Genomic DNA, 15149 nt, shown 5'->3' with positions numbered 1-15149 from the left:
TTGTGACAAAAATGGTCTACAGGGACACCACCCTTAAACTGATGTCTTCTTGACAGGTGAATGGGACAGAAGGTGAAATCGAGTATGAGGAAATCACACTGGAGAGAGTGAGTGTCATGATGTGATCTTTTAAACCTCATTACACATTTACAGTCCAGTTGCGCTGTGATTCTTATCGTATGGACAGCATCGGGATTAAAAGTTAGAGCGAGTCAAAGTCAAGCTTTTTATGGATGCATGAATGTAAAAGTGCTGTGAGTGATATATCTATAAATGCCACTCCTGTCATTCAAAGACATGGAAACACGAAACCTTCAGATGACAAAGAGAATTAAGTAGCAGCAAGGCGCTGCTAATCAAATGCACGTGATTAAGTGATTTTCAGCAAGTAAAAGCTCAGGTTTTGACAGTTTGCTGGTCTGTTGATAACAGAGTGCGGTAATTTTCCCAAAGTCAGACTGTGCAAGGCTCAGAGAAATTCCCAAAAATCCAAGAGTTAAATGTTAGGTTGATGACGGTACAGTTATAAAAAGACTTAACAAGTATGGCATATTTGGAAAAGTTGCCAGGAGAAATCCTCTTCTCTGTAAAAAGAACATGGCAACACAGCTTTGTAAAGGTTTGCAAAGTTTTATGTAAACAAACCAAAGTGGAAAGTTTTGGCCCAAACCAAACACAGCATATCAGCGCCCAACACCTCATGCCAACTGTCAAGCACTGGCTTGTTTTAGAGCCATGAGACCCAGGCACCTCAATGGCATTGAGTCAAACATAAACTCCACTGTTTACTAAAGTAATCTAGAGTCAAACGTGAGCAAAAGCCCAAACGGATCAGGAAACAGAACAGTGACCCCAAGCACAGCAGCAAATCTACAACAGAATGGCTTAAAAAGAGAAAAAGAGGGTATTTTAATGTCCCAGTCAAAGTACAGACATCAGCCTTATTAAAATGCTGTTGCAAGAGCTCAATAGAGCTGTGTTTTTTGTTTTTTCACAGGACTGCATGCAGTCACAGGAAAACTTTCTCTTGCACATGAATAACTGTGTGTTTTGTTTGCATTGAATTGCAGGGTAACTCAGGCCTGGGCTTTAGCATAGCAGGGGGAACAGACAACCCTCACGTGGGCGATGACCCCAGCATCTTCATCACCAAAATCATACCTGGAGGAGCTGCTGCTCAGGATGGACGGCTGAGGTAAAAGCGCACACAGCGAGCGACAATAAACACAAATCCAGTCTGTACGCACATACATTCCAAAACCCAAGACAAGAGAAGTGGATGCTTAAGCAAAGCCTCCCGTCTTCTTTTTTAAGTGCAAAGTAATGTAACACAGTACTTTACATAACTCGTTGCTCGTTCAGTCTGCTCAGCTTCAGAGCTACATGTAAGAGCATCTGTCTGTTTAACTCAAGAAAGGCATGCCTTAGCCTAGCTAAGAGTTTGTATTTTCTTCCCCGACATGTTTAAAGATCTTTTAGCATTTTGATGCCATGGTTAAAAGAAGTAAAGTAAGGCTTAAATATGTTGTATATGACAAATTAGGTCGCACTTTAAACTCACGATATGGAAAAGCAAGTTTAAAATGTGTCAAGGTTAGTGCCATAAATCTCCACACTCTCACTTAATAGACAAAACATGTAGCGGCAAGCTGCAACATATTTTTTGGAAGAAAAGAACTGTTTGCGCCTAAATTTAAATGAAAAAAGATGGAATCCTAATCATGCTTGTTGCAAGAATATGTAATAATATGCATGTTTTGCCACTTTCATAAGAGGATGTAGTACAGAGTTTGCCTTTCTGTGGGAAAAAAACAACACTTAGGATCCATTTCTGTGACTGTGCTTTAACACAGACGCATCGTCTTCTTTACACTTGACCTATAAACCTCCATCTGGAATGATGAGTTTGAAGAAGACCTAATGAAAATGCTCATATTTGCTTGAATGCAAGTATTTTTTTTGTCCTTGGTCTTTGATTAAGCTACTATCTGCTTATTTTAACGTGGTTGTTAAAAGGTTCTTCCATCAAAGTAACTGATTTATTTATTTTTTGCAGTTAAATGACGGTTATTTGGAATATTTAGTCCCCTACACATACACATGTTTAATAAAGGTTGTGCTCAAATCAACACAGTGCATCAATAAATATATACAGATGCTCTGTGGAGGCTGAAAAAAACATTGCATGATAAAAATGTTTTAAATCTTTCCTACATGCAGCCTTGCAGATAATATGCAGCTCGGATGATGTAACATCATTTGCATGAAGATGTCAGCTGTGATTGGGTCCCTTTGGATTTGACTATAGCGATGTATTTCAGTGGTTAAAGCTCCGGCAGCCTGCAAGAATAATTTCAGTCCTATTTACGCATCATCATTTTCATGGCTATAAAATACATTTTGAATACATGAATGGAATCACGAAAACATGGCCCTGGAGGGGGAAAAAAATGTGTGTGTCTGAAAATAGCAATTTCATCGCTGAAGATCAGCTTCTCCTATACACACAGGCTGTCACTTTCGCTTTACCTATCAAGTCGTCATCATTTTTTATGAGCGGTTAACACAAAGAAGCTATACTGCAGCTTTCCCCCGGTGCTAAATCAATAGAGCAAGAGATTATACCCTCTTTAATCTTAGTCACTGAGAAGTGGAGAAAAAAAAAAGTCTGCAGTGAAACTGGATCCCCAGCGCGGCTGTAGCTGGAGATTGACTGTTCCTGACCTCGTCTGGTGGAGGATTACACCCAAACTTCTTCACCAAAACAAAAACTCATGCGGTATTTTTTCCTCTCGCGCCCACAGTCTCTCTCTGTCTCTCTCCATTTCTTAGTGTGAACGACTGCATCCTATTTGTGAATGATGTGGACGTGAGGGAGGTGACACATAGCCAAGCTGTGGAGGCTCTTAAGGAGGCAGGTGCTATCGTCCGCCTCTACGTTCTCCGCAGAAAACCAGCAGCGGAAAAAGTCACTGAAATCAAGCTCATCAAAGGGCCTAAAGGTATGTGCAAGCGAGGACTGGTGCAAAGCATCAAGGCTTTTGCGTGGGCTTACGGATGCTAAGCTGTGCCCTCTGGATTTAGCAAATCTACTCTGTGTTAACCTGCACCTCCTTTGCTCACGCTCTGCTCCCCCTTTTCTCAGGATTAGGTTTCAGCATTGCTGGAGGGGTGGGGAACCAGCACATACCAGGAGATAACAGCATCTATGTCACTAAGATCATTGAAGGCGGAGCAGCTCATAAAGATGGGCGTCTGCAGATTGGAGACAAGATCTTAGCGGTCAGTCACTCACATATAATAGCTTCCAGCATGCGGGGACATGTGTTCTCATACATGGACTCGTGTTCACCTGTATGTACACTCACACATTGCGCACATATGAGGCACTGATGTATCAAGAGCCAAGATAAATTACAGCTCTCAGTTTTCATGGTTTGACATTACAGCCATTAATATGTTAACAGATGTGTAGGATGGAGTGAGCCTTAACTACAACAATGCCAGAGTGATTTCTAAGCAGCATTACTGCCACCTGCTGGGGAACACACAGCTCAACACCACCAGCTTCAAAATGGTGCTGTTCCCACTAAATGGTGTCTGAGCCGTTGCTTTAACTCAGAATGGGATGTGGCAGCATCCTTTTGTTCCCTGTGAATTTGTTAAAAAATACATTATGTGTTCTCTCTGTAACCTACAGTTAACACCACGCAGCCACAGTTTCTTTGATTTAACTCTCAATCAGCTGGAACTTGTCATTCCAACTATTTCTCTCCCTGCATTTCCCGTCCACTTTAAAGGTGTCTAAACCAATTTGAGTTTAGCGATTTATACTCTAATTTCTGCATCAGAGGTGTCAAACATGAGGTCAGTGAGCCAGAACCAGCCCTCCACAGGGTCCCATCTGGAACGCTTTGCTAAGTGTGACTGATGCGATTTTTCCACATTTGACAAAGCGTTTGGTTATACTAACAGTAGACTGACTGAATGTGGAGGATATTGTTTTTCTTAAGATATATATGCATTTAAATCAATTCCGTTTTATTTATATAGCGCCAAATCACAACAACAGTCTCCCTGAGGCACTTTACATTGGAAGTTAAAGGCCCAGAAATAGTAGAAGAAAGACCCCAACACTTGGCAACAGTGGGAAGGAAAAACCCCTTTTTAACAGGAAGAAACCTCTAGCAAAACCAGGCTTAGGGATGGGCAGCAATCCACCTAGACCAGCTCAGGGTGAGAGGACCTCAAAAGGTTCAGACTCCTGGATGCTTCATAAAATATGAACATTTTCCAAATGTATCTTGTACCTTATTACAGTAAAAAAAACAGGGAGAATTTTAGATGTGTATATTTCTTCTAAGTTATTAGGAAGTGGTTTTACTGGCCTGGCACACTTGATATCTCATGGGGTTGAATATAGCCCATGGATGGAAATGAATGTGACTCCCGCTTTTAGACAAAGAGAGATTCTCTCATGGAGCAACTTCACTTAGCGTATTATTCAAACTGGTCTGTGTTACAATAAATCTCTTAAAACTTATTGTTCTACCATTAAAAATTAATGTTATTAACATCTTTCCCTAACATGTATTAACTTTCCACAGACTAAACTGTAATTTTGCTTTCATTACTGGAATCTAGCTGCTAAATGTCTCTGCTAAATCTAATCCATGAGTGCTGCTGGATCACACATAATGAAGTCACAGGGGTGACAGCCTTCTTATTTGCACTTTGTTACCTTACCTGTGTTTCCTTGTTTGTTGCGAACAATCAGGTGAACAACGTGTGTCTGGAGGATGTGATGCACGAGGATGCGGTGGGGGCTCTGAAGAACACAGCCGAGGTGGTGTACCTCAGGGTGGCCAAGCCCAACAACCTGTTCCTGACCAACTCGTACAACCCTCCTGACCTCACCAGCAGTAAGCCTCCATCCTTCTGCCCAAATTTCCTCACCCCGTATTAAAGAGAACTTTGAGCTATTAAAAACAAGACCTGCTCTTTTTGTGTTTGGAACAGCTGTCAAAAATAGAACAGAGGGAGAAAAAGTCTTATTAAGTGCTAGAGATGACTGTGGGATTTCTATGAATAGTAAAAGCTCAGTTCAGAACCAGTTTCTACCAGTTTTCTCTACAAAGTGAGAGCTACAAAAATACAAATTTCACCAGAAAAAAGTTTCACAAAACACAACAGATGTGATTTTGGGAGACAGAAACTTAATGGAATAGCAAGCTAACAGTAAACGTCTAATAGCAAACATGTATGTACAGTATTAAAACACGTTACTTTCCCCTTTTCTCTTGTACTACACTGATGAATCCTCTGTTTATTTTGAGCGTGTCTCAGCGTGTTTTGGTTTCTGTCACTTTTGTCTTGTTATTTTTCCCCCCAAAACACAGATTTGTTTTCCGCTACTTCCGTAGTGTTTCCTTTTCTATTTTTCTGGTGTTTTCTTAAGTTGCAGTGCAACCTGTGACCTGAAACCAAGAAAAAAGTGCATGAAAATTGAAGTACAATAAAATCCATGTGCTTGGTATGTTACACCTCATTTGGTTTTGTGCTTATTTTTCCAGCATATTCCCATATGGATACCGAACTTAGCCACCCAAACTATCTCGGATCTGATTACCCGCAAGCCCTCACTCCCACCTCACCGAGTCGGTTTTCTCCTGTTCTACACGGCATGATGGGAGATGATGATATTCCCAGGTGAGCAATGATCCTTGAACTGCAGTTTTATCTTGTTTATTTATTATTATTATGGGGGCTTTTTAGCCCTATAAAACTTATTTTGTCTCCTTCATCGATTTTTCAGAGAGCCTCGTCGAGTTTTGATCCACCGAGGCTCCACAGGTTTGGGATTTAACATTGTCGGAGGAGAGGACGGCGAGGGGATCTTTATCTCCTTCATCCTGGCAGGCGGTCCAGCTGATCTCAGCGGAGAGCTGCACAAAGGGGATCAGATCCTCAGTGTAATGACAGTTTTCTTCATGTTATCATGTAGTCATGTAATCCTTAGCAGCACTGGGTCGTCAGGCGTTAACAGTCATGGTGTGTGTGTGACAGGTAAACGGCGTGGACCTGCGTATGGCCACACACGAACAGGCAGCTGCAGCACTGAAGAACGCTGGCCAGACAGTTACCATCATCGCACAGTACCGACCCGATGGTAAAACCACTGAGAGACCTTCTCACAAAGAACTTTATACGTTGCAAAACTTGTTTGAGCAATGAGTCTAAAAATTGGCCTTTAAAATAAGCTTCAAAATCTCTTTTTGAAGAAAATGACTAAATGCAATGGTAGGACTAGTTTTTTAAATAAGGTGGAAATGTAGGCGATGGGCAAAGAACAAAACAATGACTTAGTAATTTCTCATTTAGATTCTTTTTGAAACAAAGAGATCAAACATCTGCAGCTAAATCCATTTATCCACGCTTCAGCCACTGAAGGACTAGACATGGAAAAGAGAAAGATCTTTATTATTATTGAAGCAAACATTTTAGGTGTCTGAGAGTAAAATATGGAATCTTATATGTTTGTGTTTCTCTGTTGCAGAGTACAGTCGTTTTGAGGCTAAGATCCATGACTTGAGGGAACAGCTGATGAACAGCAGCATGGGCTCTGGGACGACAACCCTAAGGAGTAATCCAAAGAGAGGCTTCTACATCAGGTCTCACACTAAAAGCAGAAAAACTACCTTTGATATTAGCCTTATAGGATGAGATCAAAGTGGCTCGAGGATACGGTTTTTGGGTTAATGCATCGTTTGACTGCAGCGTAGCAGAAATCCACAGCTTTTTATCATTAATAAGAGTGGTTATATTGCAGCATAGTATGGATGTTTCAAATACTTCAAATAATGCAGATTTAGTTCCATTTAATGTTGTTTAAAGTATTTTGAGTCAGAGAGCTAAAAATCTACCTGCACAAAGCCAAAAATATGTCAAGCATATTTAACTAAAGAAAATGTCATTATTTGAACTCAGCCGTCCTTCCACTTGAACGCCATTATGCTGCCAAATGTGTCTGCAAAGAAACATTTGCAAAGCCTTGTTCAGTTGAAGTGTTGAGTTTTGAAAGTCAGAATAGGATCTATAGCTGCAAGAGTAGAAGTAGAAGCGTTATCAAAGGCAATGTATAGTCAGGCTTCAAAGGCACACAATATGAAGTAAGAATAGAGAAATAAAATGACAAGGTGAGCACTAGACATACAAAAATCACAAAAACTACAAGCCTTAAGAGGAAGAAGAATAAAGAGGAAAAATGTAAAGTATCTGTCTGCAAATATGTCTCAGTCAACAGCATTAGAGTGTTTATTATTGTTTCCTGGGCCTTTATATGCATTTAGCTACCATTTGATGTATTCACCGCCAATATTAGATTTACAGGGAGTACCAGCAGGACACCATTGCATTACTGTGTTTACTGTGTATACAACAGGCTCACGTGTTTACTGAAGGTAATCATTTAGAGCAGTCAACCCAACGTTACTGAAACGCTCTTTATTTTCTGCGCAGTTAAATAAAAATGTCACGATTAATCCATGGAAACTAAGCTCTACAGCCACACAGCAACCGACCCACATTGAATTTACTCTGAAATGTTCCATTTTAAGATTTACACCAGCCAACTTATTAACTATGTTTATTAAAGACAAACTAAAGAGTACTTGTGGTGCAAATTATCTTCAAAATCACTGCAGGTTGCAGAAATACTTTAAGCCAAAAACCAACAAGCAAACATCCAAACACCACATCACACTGCACAGAATACACACTGGTCTTTATAAGAAGTGTGGGTGAGAGGACTAGTCGCTGGTATTCAAGGTATGCTTTGCTCGACCGAAAAAAATCCTGGAAAGAGAAGCAGTTCATGGTTACATTTCACACAGTGTGTTATACGTCCACTGGCACATGGAAAGCAGACGCTGTCAGTCATGCTTTTAAAGCTCATAATTAGGCTAAATCCAATATTTCGTACAAATTCTTCTTTTCTGAATAACTGAAGTCGTGCGGGGCACTCAGTGCTAGCCACAGGTGGCTAAAAACAATTATTTTTAAAAATGCCAGTATAGCAGCGTACCCCCAATGTTTTATTCCTATCCGCTTTGTCTTTATGAAAATGTCAAGCATGTTTCTGGTCCTCTCTCTCCATTTAGTCAGCACACTTGCTAAAATTCAAAAATAATTTTTTTAGTACACATCTCTTACAATGTAACGTTTCCAACTGTACGGATGTTTCTGTTATCACGATGCACATTAAAATATACTAAAAGCGCAGTTTTTGGAATATCAGTGGCTTTAAAAAAAAAAGATATTTAAAGGCTTTTTATGAAATGCCTAATTGAAATCCTCTTTTTCCTTCCAGGGCTCTTTTTGACTATGATAAAACTGCCGACTGTGGCTTTCTCAGTCAAGCACTTGGGTTCAAGTTTGGAGACGTGCTGCACGTGTTGGACTGCGGAGATGAAGAGTGGTGGCAGGCCCGTAAGGTCAGCCCGCAGAATGAGGCTGAAGAGGTTGGCTTCATCCCCAGCAAGCACAGGTCAGACACTTTATATGTAGCAAACTTACTGAAATGTAGAGTAAAGCACTGCAGCTCAGTGCTAATGACAGGTTGTCTCACCTTTGTCACACATTTTTCTTCCTTACAGGGTGGAAAGAAAAGAGTGGTCTCGTGTTAACACCAAAGAGAGGGTACGTTTGTTCATTATAGCTTTCTGAAGGAGGGGAGTTCATTCAAAGTGTGTCCTGATTGGTAAATATCTGCTCTTTTCTCTGTTACAGGACCTTGGTCGGGACAGCTTGAGCACACAAGGTAATTCGGTGGATGCTCTTTTGCATCCATTAAGAGATTAGTAATATGCATTAAAGGTGCAAGTAGCTGGAACTAAAACAAATGTGTGAACAAAGCAGTGTTATCATCACCTTTGCTCTACTCTTGGCATTGCTGATATCTCTAAATGCCTCTCCACTATTATTTGAGCAGATCATTGACTGCCAGATATGAATCTAAGACTTCTCCTTCAGTATTTCCCAGAAGGCTATAATCCAAAGCACACATTACGTCAAACAGTCACTCCTTTAACACCTTGCCAATAATGATATCTCATACATTTGCTGCCACCTTTGAAGATACATCGTCTGCCCTGCATATAAGTACAAACACGCGCATGCCGATGCAAACGTGTCATTTGTAAGAAGGCAAAAAGAAACCGAACGCTTCTGTGTTCTCTCACCAGGGAGAGATAAAGCCTCACACAATTATGAGACAGTTACCCAAGTGGAAGGTAAGGTGAAGTCTGCACTTTCAGGCTTTTATACGAATGTTCATTGTTTTGATTTTCTCTTTTGTGAATGATCCCGCTCTCTCTTTATCCTTTCATTCTCTTTATGATAAGTACATTATGCAAGGCCCATCATCATTCTGGGTCCTGTGAAGGACAGGATAAATGATGACCTGTTGTCTGAGTTCCCCGATAAGTTTGGATCTTGTGTCCCACGTAAGTGATTACGCTGTCAGTCTCGGAGACAGATGTGTTCGCCAGTTTTCACTTGCTGCCACCGCTGCACAATGCGACAATATTAAAGCGATGTGTGCGCAGTGCATCAGACAGAGGTGATGCTGAGATTCAAAATGAGGTGCGCTTTCTGTTCTTCGTTTGACAGACACCACGCGGCCCAAGAGGGAGTATGAGGTGGACGGGCGAGACTATCACTTTGTGTCCTCCAGGGAACAGATGGAGAAGGACATCCAGAGCCATCGGTTCATTGAGGCCGGACAGTACAACAGTCACCTGTACGGCACGAGTGTCCAGAGTGTCCGTGAGGTGGCTGAGCAGGTGTGCAGCAGCGTGTTGGATAATGGGTTTTATAAAATGGGATCATTACCTCCAGATTCATTGAGATATTGAAAAATAATGCCATAAAAACCACGGCTTTTAGTACCCAGAGTATGAAGTCAGGCACAAGGACATTACTTAAAGGAACAGTTTACCCCCAAATATATTTACATATTTTACCTCTATACCTGCTTTTTATTCATCTAAATGGGTTTGGGTTTGAGTAGATATGTGCAGACTCGACCTTCTATCATGTATAATATACTAAATAGCACTTGGGCTGTGTGGTGAAACATCAGTAGTAACGCTTCTTTCAGAAACCACAAAATCACAGTTTTTAGGAGCTTGAAGGCAAATATTTAAGTCCATAGTATTCAGGTGATGGCAGATATCTCTTCAAAACTGGTCAACTGACGCAAAACACTGTAGATAAATAATACTAAAAGACATGGGGAAAAAAACTCTTACCCCTTTAAGTATGATGAATCCGTTTGCACTAAAAACACTTTGTGTTTTATAACAGCAATGCTCCGTTTAAGTAATAAGCTGCAATCTCTTGTGGCTCAATTAACCTACAATATTCATTAGTAAAATAACATTCTATTTTTGTATTTACTTATCATTTCTGTTCTTGCTTGCATGCATGAGCAGCAGGGGAAACACTGCATCCTGGATGTCTCAGCCAACGCTGTGCGCAGACTACAAGCAGCTCAGCTTCACCCAATTGCCATCTTTGTGCGGCCCAAGTCGCTGGAGAATGTCCTGTATGAGCTCAAATCTTCTATATGCATTTAGAAAAAAAATTCTGACAATGATTATTCTTTACAGCTTGAAAGCAGGTGTGATTTTATATTTGTTTGATTTGATTAACAGAGAAATCAACACTCGCCTGACAGAGGAGCAGGCCAGGAAAGGAATGGACCGAGCCCTCAAACTAGAACAAGACTTCCTAGAGTGTTTTACTGGTAAGAGCATGCAGCAATCACATGTGCACGAGGTTTGGTTTTAGATTGCACTTAATTACATGGACATTTTAAATGTAAAGTCAACAAAAAAGTAAGCTTTTTTCAATGCACTGTCTATCACTGTATTCTTAGCAGAGGGATTCACATTTAGGTTTTGGCAGAACCAGATGGAAAAACAGGATTTTATGCGTCTGTGTTTGCACTCAAATGTAGGATTACTCATAATCTATTTGATATGGAAAAAAATCATCTCTTTTATCATTACAAGATTCTAGAAACAACAGGCTGACCGTGTTTTGCTGGCGCTCGTACGCACACTTTAGAAGGTGATCAAACTTCCTCTTGTAGCTCTCGTAGATTTTTTTTGTTTAATGCCAACAAATGCCAGCGACCGGGCTCCGCGCTCCCGTTTGTACTGGCACGACTGAACGATCTGAATAAGAAAAGGAATGCCTTTTGGGAGGACTCAGGGCATTTTAACATTTAAGCGATGCATTTAGGGCAAATCTCAGCAGTTGGCAGAATATGAATGCGAGGTTTCACAGCAAATTCAACACTGTCTACAGTTTCTAACAAATCATGAACAGTGGGGGGGTGTGACATTTCATCAACCACTCAAAGCACGTGGGAAACTGTGTAGAACTACTTAGCTGATGTAAATGTGCCTCTTCTTTGATGTTGTACACAGATTGTAAAACTATATTCATAATTGATTATATCTTAAATTGTCATTTCCCCTGTTTCTCTTTATCCCCACGCCACCACCCAACCAATGTTTCAATTTCATCTCCTGTCTTTGCTCTTTTCTCTTAATTTCCTGCTGCCTGTGTCATTTTTTTCTTTAACCCATACCTTGTTCTATTTGTTCTTTTCTTTTCTCTCCTTCTGTCGCACATGCTGTGTCCCGCTGCAGCTGTCGTGGAAGGGGACAGCTTTGAAGAGGTCTATCACAAAGTAAAGACAGTGATTGAGGAGCAATCAGGGCCTTACATCTGGATCCCCACTCGGGAGAGGCTGTGATGCTGCACCCGCTCGACCACCCCTCCCTCACAACCACCGATCGACCGCCACCCTTCACCCTCACAGCCAAGCCAGCCTCGCCTGCCTGCCTGTCTGTCCTCCAGCAAAGTCAGTGCTTAGGCAATCACTGAGAATGACACAGAGAGATAAACGCATACTAAGACAAAACACAGCGACACCGCAAGGCAAAGAACGATACCAAAAAATAAAAAATAAAAAGGAGAGAGACTCTGACACAGATGTAAATGCAGCGATGTATAAAGAGACTGAGAGAAAAGACTAAACCAGTATCCCACTATAATGAAGCCGACCCAGTTCACACTTTGCATTAAAATGCATCTCGGATACACGAGTGGACAGCTCTAGATGTAGCTGTGACTGCGCCCTAAACTGGGTGCTGGTGGGGGTGGGGGGGATGCAAATATCCAAATCACAGATAATAACTTGTGTATATGTAATGTGTTTAACCTGTGTTTGGATACAGGTGCACTTTCCCACCAGATAGGGAGCAAATGAAGTGACTATTTCAGGCGGATTTCAGTTGCATTTTGATGCCGGGTGTGAACTGCAGCCCACGTCACCTGGAGCTCAACACAGCAGTCTAGATGTATGTGGACATGAGACATTAATTCTGAGCAGGGCTCGAAAGAAAATAAAGGATGACCTTGCAGAGATGGACCCTGAGGTGCTATCGCCTCACCTACAGAGCCATCTCGAGTCTCATGCCGACATTGAACACCTCAGTGCACCGATGTCTCAGATGGAGGTCCCCCCTCACTTTAAAAACAAACAACAAAAGACAGTGGCCACTCTTTTTATATCATCTCCTGGCTTTCTGTCCTCCTCGTCCTGCCACCTCTGCCTTGTTTCAGGACAGGAACGGGGAAGACCGAGAACAGGGGCCCAGATCCCGCTGAGTCCCACGTGACCAGGAGTCCTTTCTCAGCAAAGACCCGCTTTTTTTTTTCTTTTTCTTTATTTTTTTCTTTTTGTGATTCTCATCTTGGTTCTGGGTGTGAACTCAGAATAACACCTCAGTGGCCAAGACTGACGTTTGTTCGGGTCACCCCATGTTGAATATTGCAAGGCATTATTTAAAGGCAGTTCAAATAATTATATTGCTAAAAACCTCATACGCTGAATTTCTGCATGCATCCTCAAAGACAACGGAGAGAGAAGAGAAAAACAAAGGAAGAAAATCGTGATAATAATCTAAAGGAAGGAGAAAAAAGTGAAGGAGTTTGTTTTTTTTTAGCATGTCTCAAGAAGAGATGAGAGACATGATCATGTGATTATGGTCATGAGAGGCCAGTGCTGAGCATACTAGATGCTCTGGCGTGTAGTTTAGCCTCAACTCTCTTATGCACACAAACACACTCATGCACCCACACACACACACCCTCACTCCCTTACAGCGGCACACACACACACAACCGCACACACACACAGACACACAATCGTAGGGTCGTAAACTCAGCTGTAACCTAGCACACCTCTACAGGCGGATTGGCTGTTCTGACCTGCTAGTCAGCATCCAGGATGAATGTTATCTCTCTAGGCACAAACAGCAGAGCTCTTAGCTTCATCGCACCACAGCAAACTCATCGGTCATTCTTCCAAAAGATACCCCCCCTTCCCCTGCCGCAGACGTACACACCGTCTCCAGTGGTCGCAGTTAAAAGCCATGGCGTATGTGTGTGTAAGTGTGTGTGTCTGCGTGTGCACGGTGGTGCTCGTTCATGTGCGGGGACTCCTCTGTGTGGGAGGAATATGTCCTTTTATCCTTTCTCTCTCTTCCAGTTTTCCCTGCTTCTTTCTCCTTCCCGTGTCCACACAAATTAAAGCTAAGTCATGTTTAACAAATAAATAGCCTATATATATAAATATATATATATGCATATATATCTTTTTTATGACAATTTCTAACGGGATTAAGTCTGTAAAAAAAAATTAACATTTCCAAATAATATTCCATTGATTTTTTTTTTTTTTGGGGCGGGGGGTAATATTGCAGTTTGGTTTTTGGATTTACACACAATCCCATTTTTCGTGTTGCAAAGCGCAGCAGAAAGCTACACACAACTAACTGAACCATTGAAGTCAACGTAAAGCAGACCTCACACTAGAACCGAGAACACGCGACGTGTTCTCGTACGCGCTGAAGACAAACTGAAACACGTGTGCAATGCAGCTGCGTGCGTCTGTGTGACTGTGTGGGTATGTGTTTGCCGCTTGGGTGCGAGAGTGGCAAGAAAGCGCGTGTCGTGTATAAAATAGAAGCGATGCTATATGAGAACATCCATCCTTATGGTTGTAATGTGTGTGTGTGTGAGTGAGAGAGCGAGACACGCACGCGAAGATGTAGTGCAATACTGCTATGATGTTATGCAATGAAGATGGTTTTATGGGTCTAAGATTTAAACTGTATAAAGTTTGCACTGACGGCATTATATGCTACAGGTATCGGCGGGATAAAGATGGCGAGCGAAAGCAGGAGGACCCCATGTCAAGATTTTAAGAGCATGTGTTTTGTATTTACTTATGATTTGTTCTGAATTAAAAGAGTAAAGGTGGAAGTATCGATGGAAGTGACCATTCATATTTATATTTGTTTACTTTATGCTCACATGCTTCTGTTGGCTCAGTTTGGAATAGCTGAAGCTTGTGAATGACGACTATCAATTTCTGTTTGAAATAAATATATATATAAAATATATATATCTCTATCTATATATATTTCTATCTATCTATCTATCTATCTCTATCTATATATTATATATATATATATATATATATATATATATTATCGATATATAATATATATATATACACGAGTGCGAAGAACTGTCACTAGTTGCATCACCTGTCTGTATATTTTTGTATTTTTTCACATTGAGAGAACTCTCGGGTCTTGGCCAGAAATGCTGTAAATATGTTGTTGGAGTGCCGTGTGGGTTTAGGTTTTAGCCGTTCACACTGCTGAATTGGTGCAAGTGCAGCATCCATCAGAGCCACAGCCCAGTTTCTAACTGCTCAAACACAGAAACGACACACGCAAGGAGATATCAGCACGTCCACACACATGCATTTAACATTTACACATAGAGAGAACTCACGGAAACGATGACACACCGCGACACATCCATGAATTGAACAATATGTTTTGGGTTTCTTTATTTGAGGGTTCAGTGTATTTCTTAATATCTCTCTCAGCCATCCTTATCATAGTGTGATATTCCTTATAAAGTATATGAATTTTTACAGAAAAGACTGATTACAAAGTTACAACAGAGTCAGCTGATGCAGAAAAATATATTTAACA

The 15149-nt window shown here is 41.1% G+C and overlaps 1 protein-coding gene across 3 annotated transcripts in view; it reads left to right on the top strand.

The window, feature by feature from the left end:
- LOC102293264 (disks large homolog 4) overlaps nt 1-14530 on the top strand; it is a 62593-nt gene extending 48063 nt beyond the window's left edge. For all 3 annotated transcript variants that reach the window (XM_005922213.3, XM_042220878.1, XM_042220877.1), the window contains exons 5-22: nt 57-107; nt 1071-1195; nt 2833-3002; nt 3146-3282; nt 4778-4922; nt 5574-5709; nt 5816-5972; nt 6067-6169; nt 6557-6671; nt 8369-8545; nt 8655-8697; nt 8788-8818; nt 9243-9290; nt 9402-9503; nt 9670-9842; nt 10494-10606; nt 10716-10807; nt 11721-14530. In XM_005922213.3, coding sequence (XP_005922275.1) covers nt 57-107; nt 1071-1195; nt 2833-3002; nt 3146-3282; nt 4778-4922; nt 5574-5709; nt 5816-5972; nt 6067-6169; nt 6557-6671; nt 8369-8545; nt 8655-8697; nt 8788-8818; nt 9243-9290; nt 9402-9503; nt 9670-9842; nt 10494-10606; nt 10716-10807; nt 11721-11827 — 2025 coding nt within the window. In that variant the 3' untranslated portion in view covers nt 11828-14530. The remainder of the gene's footprint in view (nt 1-56; nt 108-1070; nt 1196-2832; nt 3003-3145; nt 3283-4777; nt 4923-5573; nt 5710-5815; nt 5973-6066; nt 6170-6556; nt 6672-8368; nt 8546-8654; nt 8698-8787; nt 8819-9242; nt 9291-9401; nt 9504-9669; nt 9843-10493; nt 10607-10715; nt 10808-11720) is intronic.
- The last annotated feature ends 619 nt before the right edge of the window (nt 14531-15149 follow it).

Source organism: Haplochromis burtoni, unplaced genomic scaffold, assembly GCF_018398535.1.
Source record: "Haplochromis burtoni strain Fernald_Lab_line unplaced genomic scaffold, NCSU_Asbu1 Contig_56, whole genome shotgun sequence".
In the NCBI taxonomy this organism is placed as follows: domain Eukaryota; kingdom Metazoa; phylum Chordata; class Actinopteri; order Cichliformes; family Cichlidae; genus Haplochromis; species Haplochromis burtoni.
This window is presented reverse-complemented; position numbering and strand designations above follow the sequence as displayed.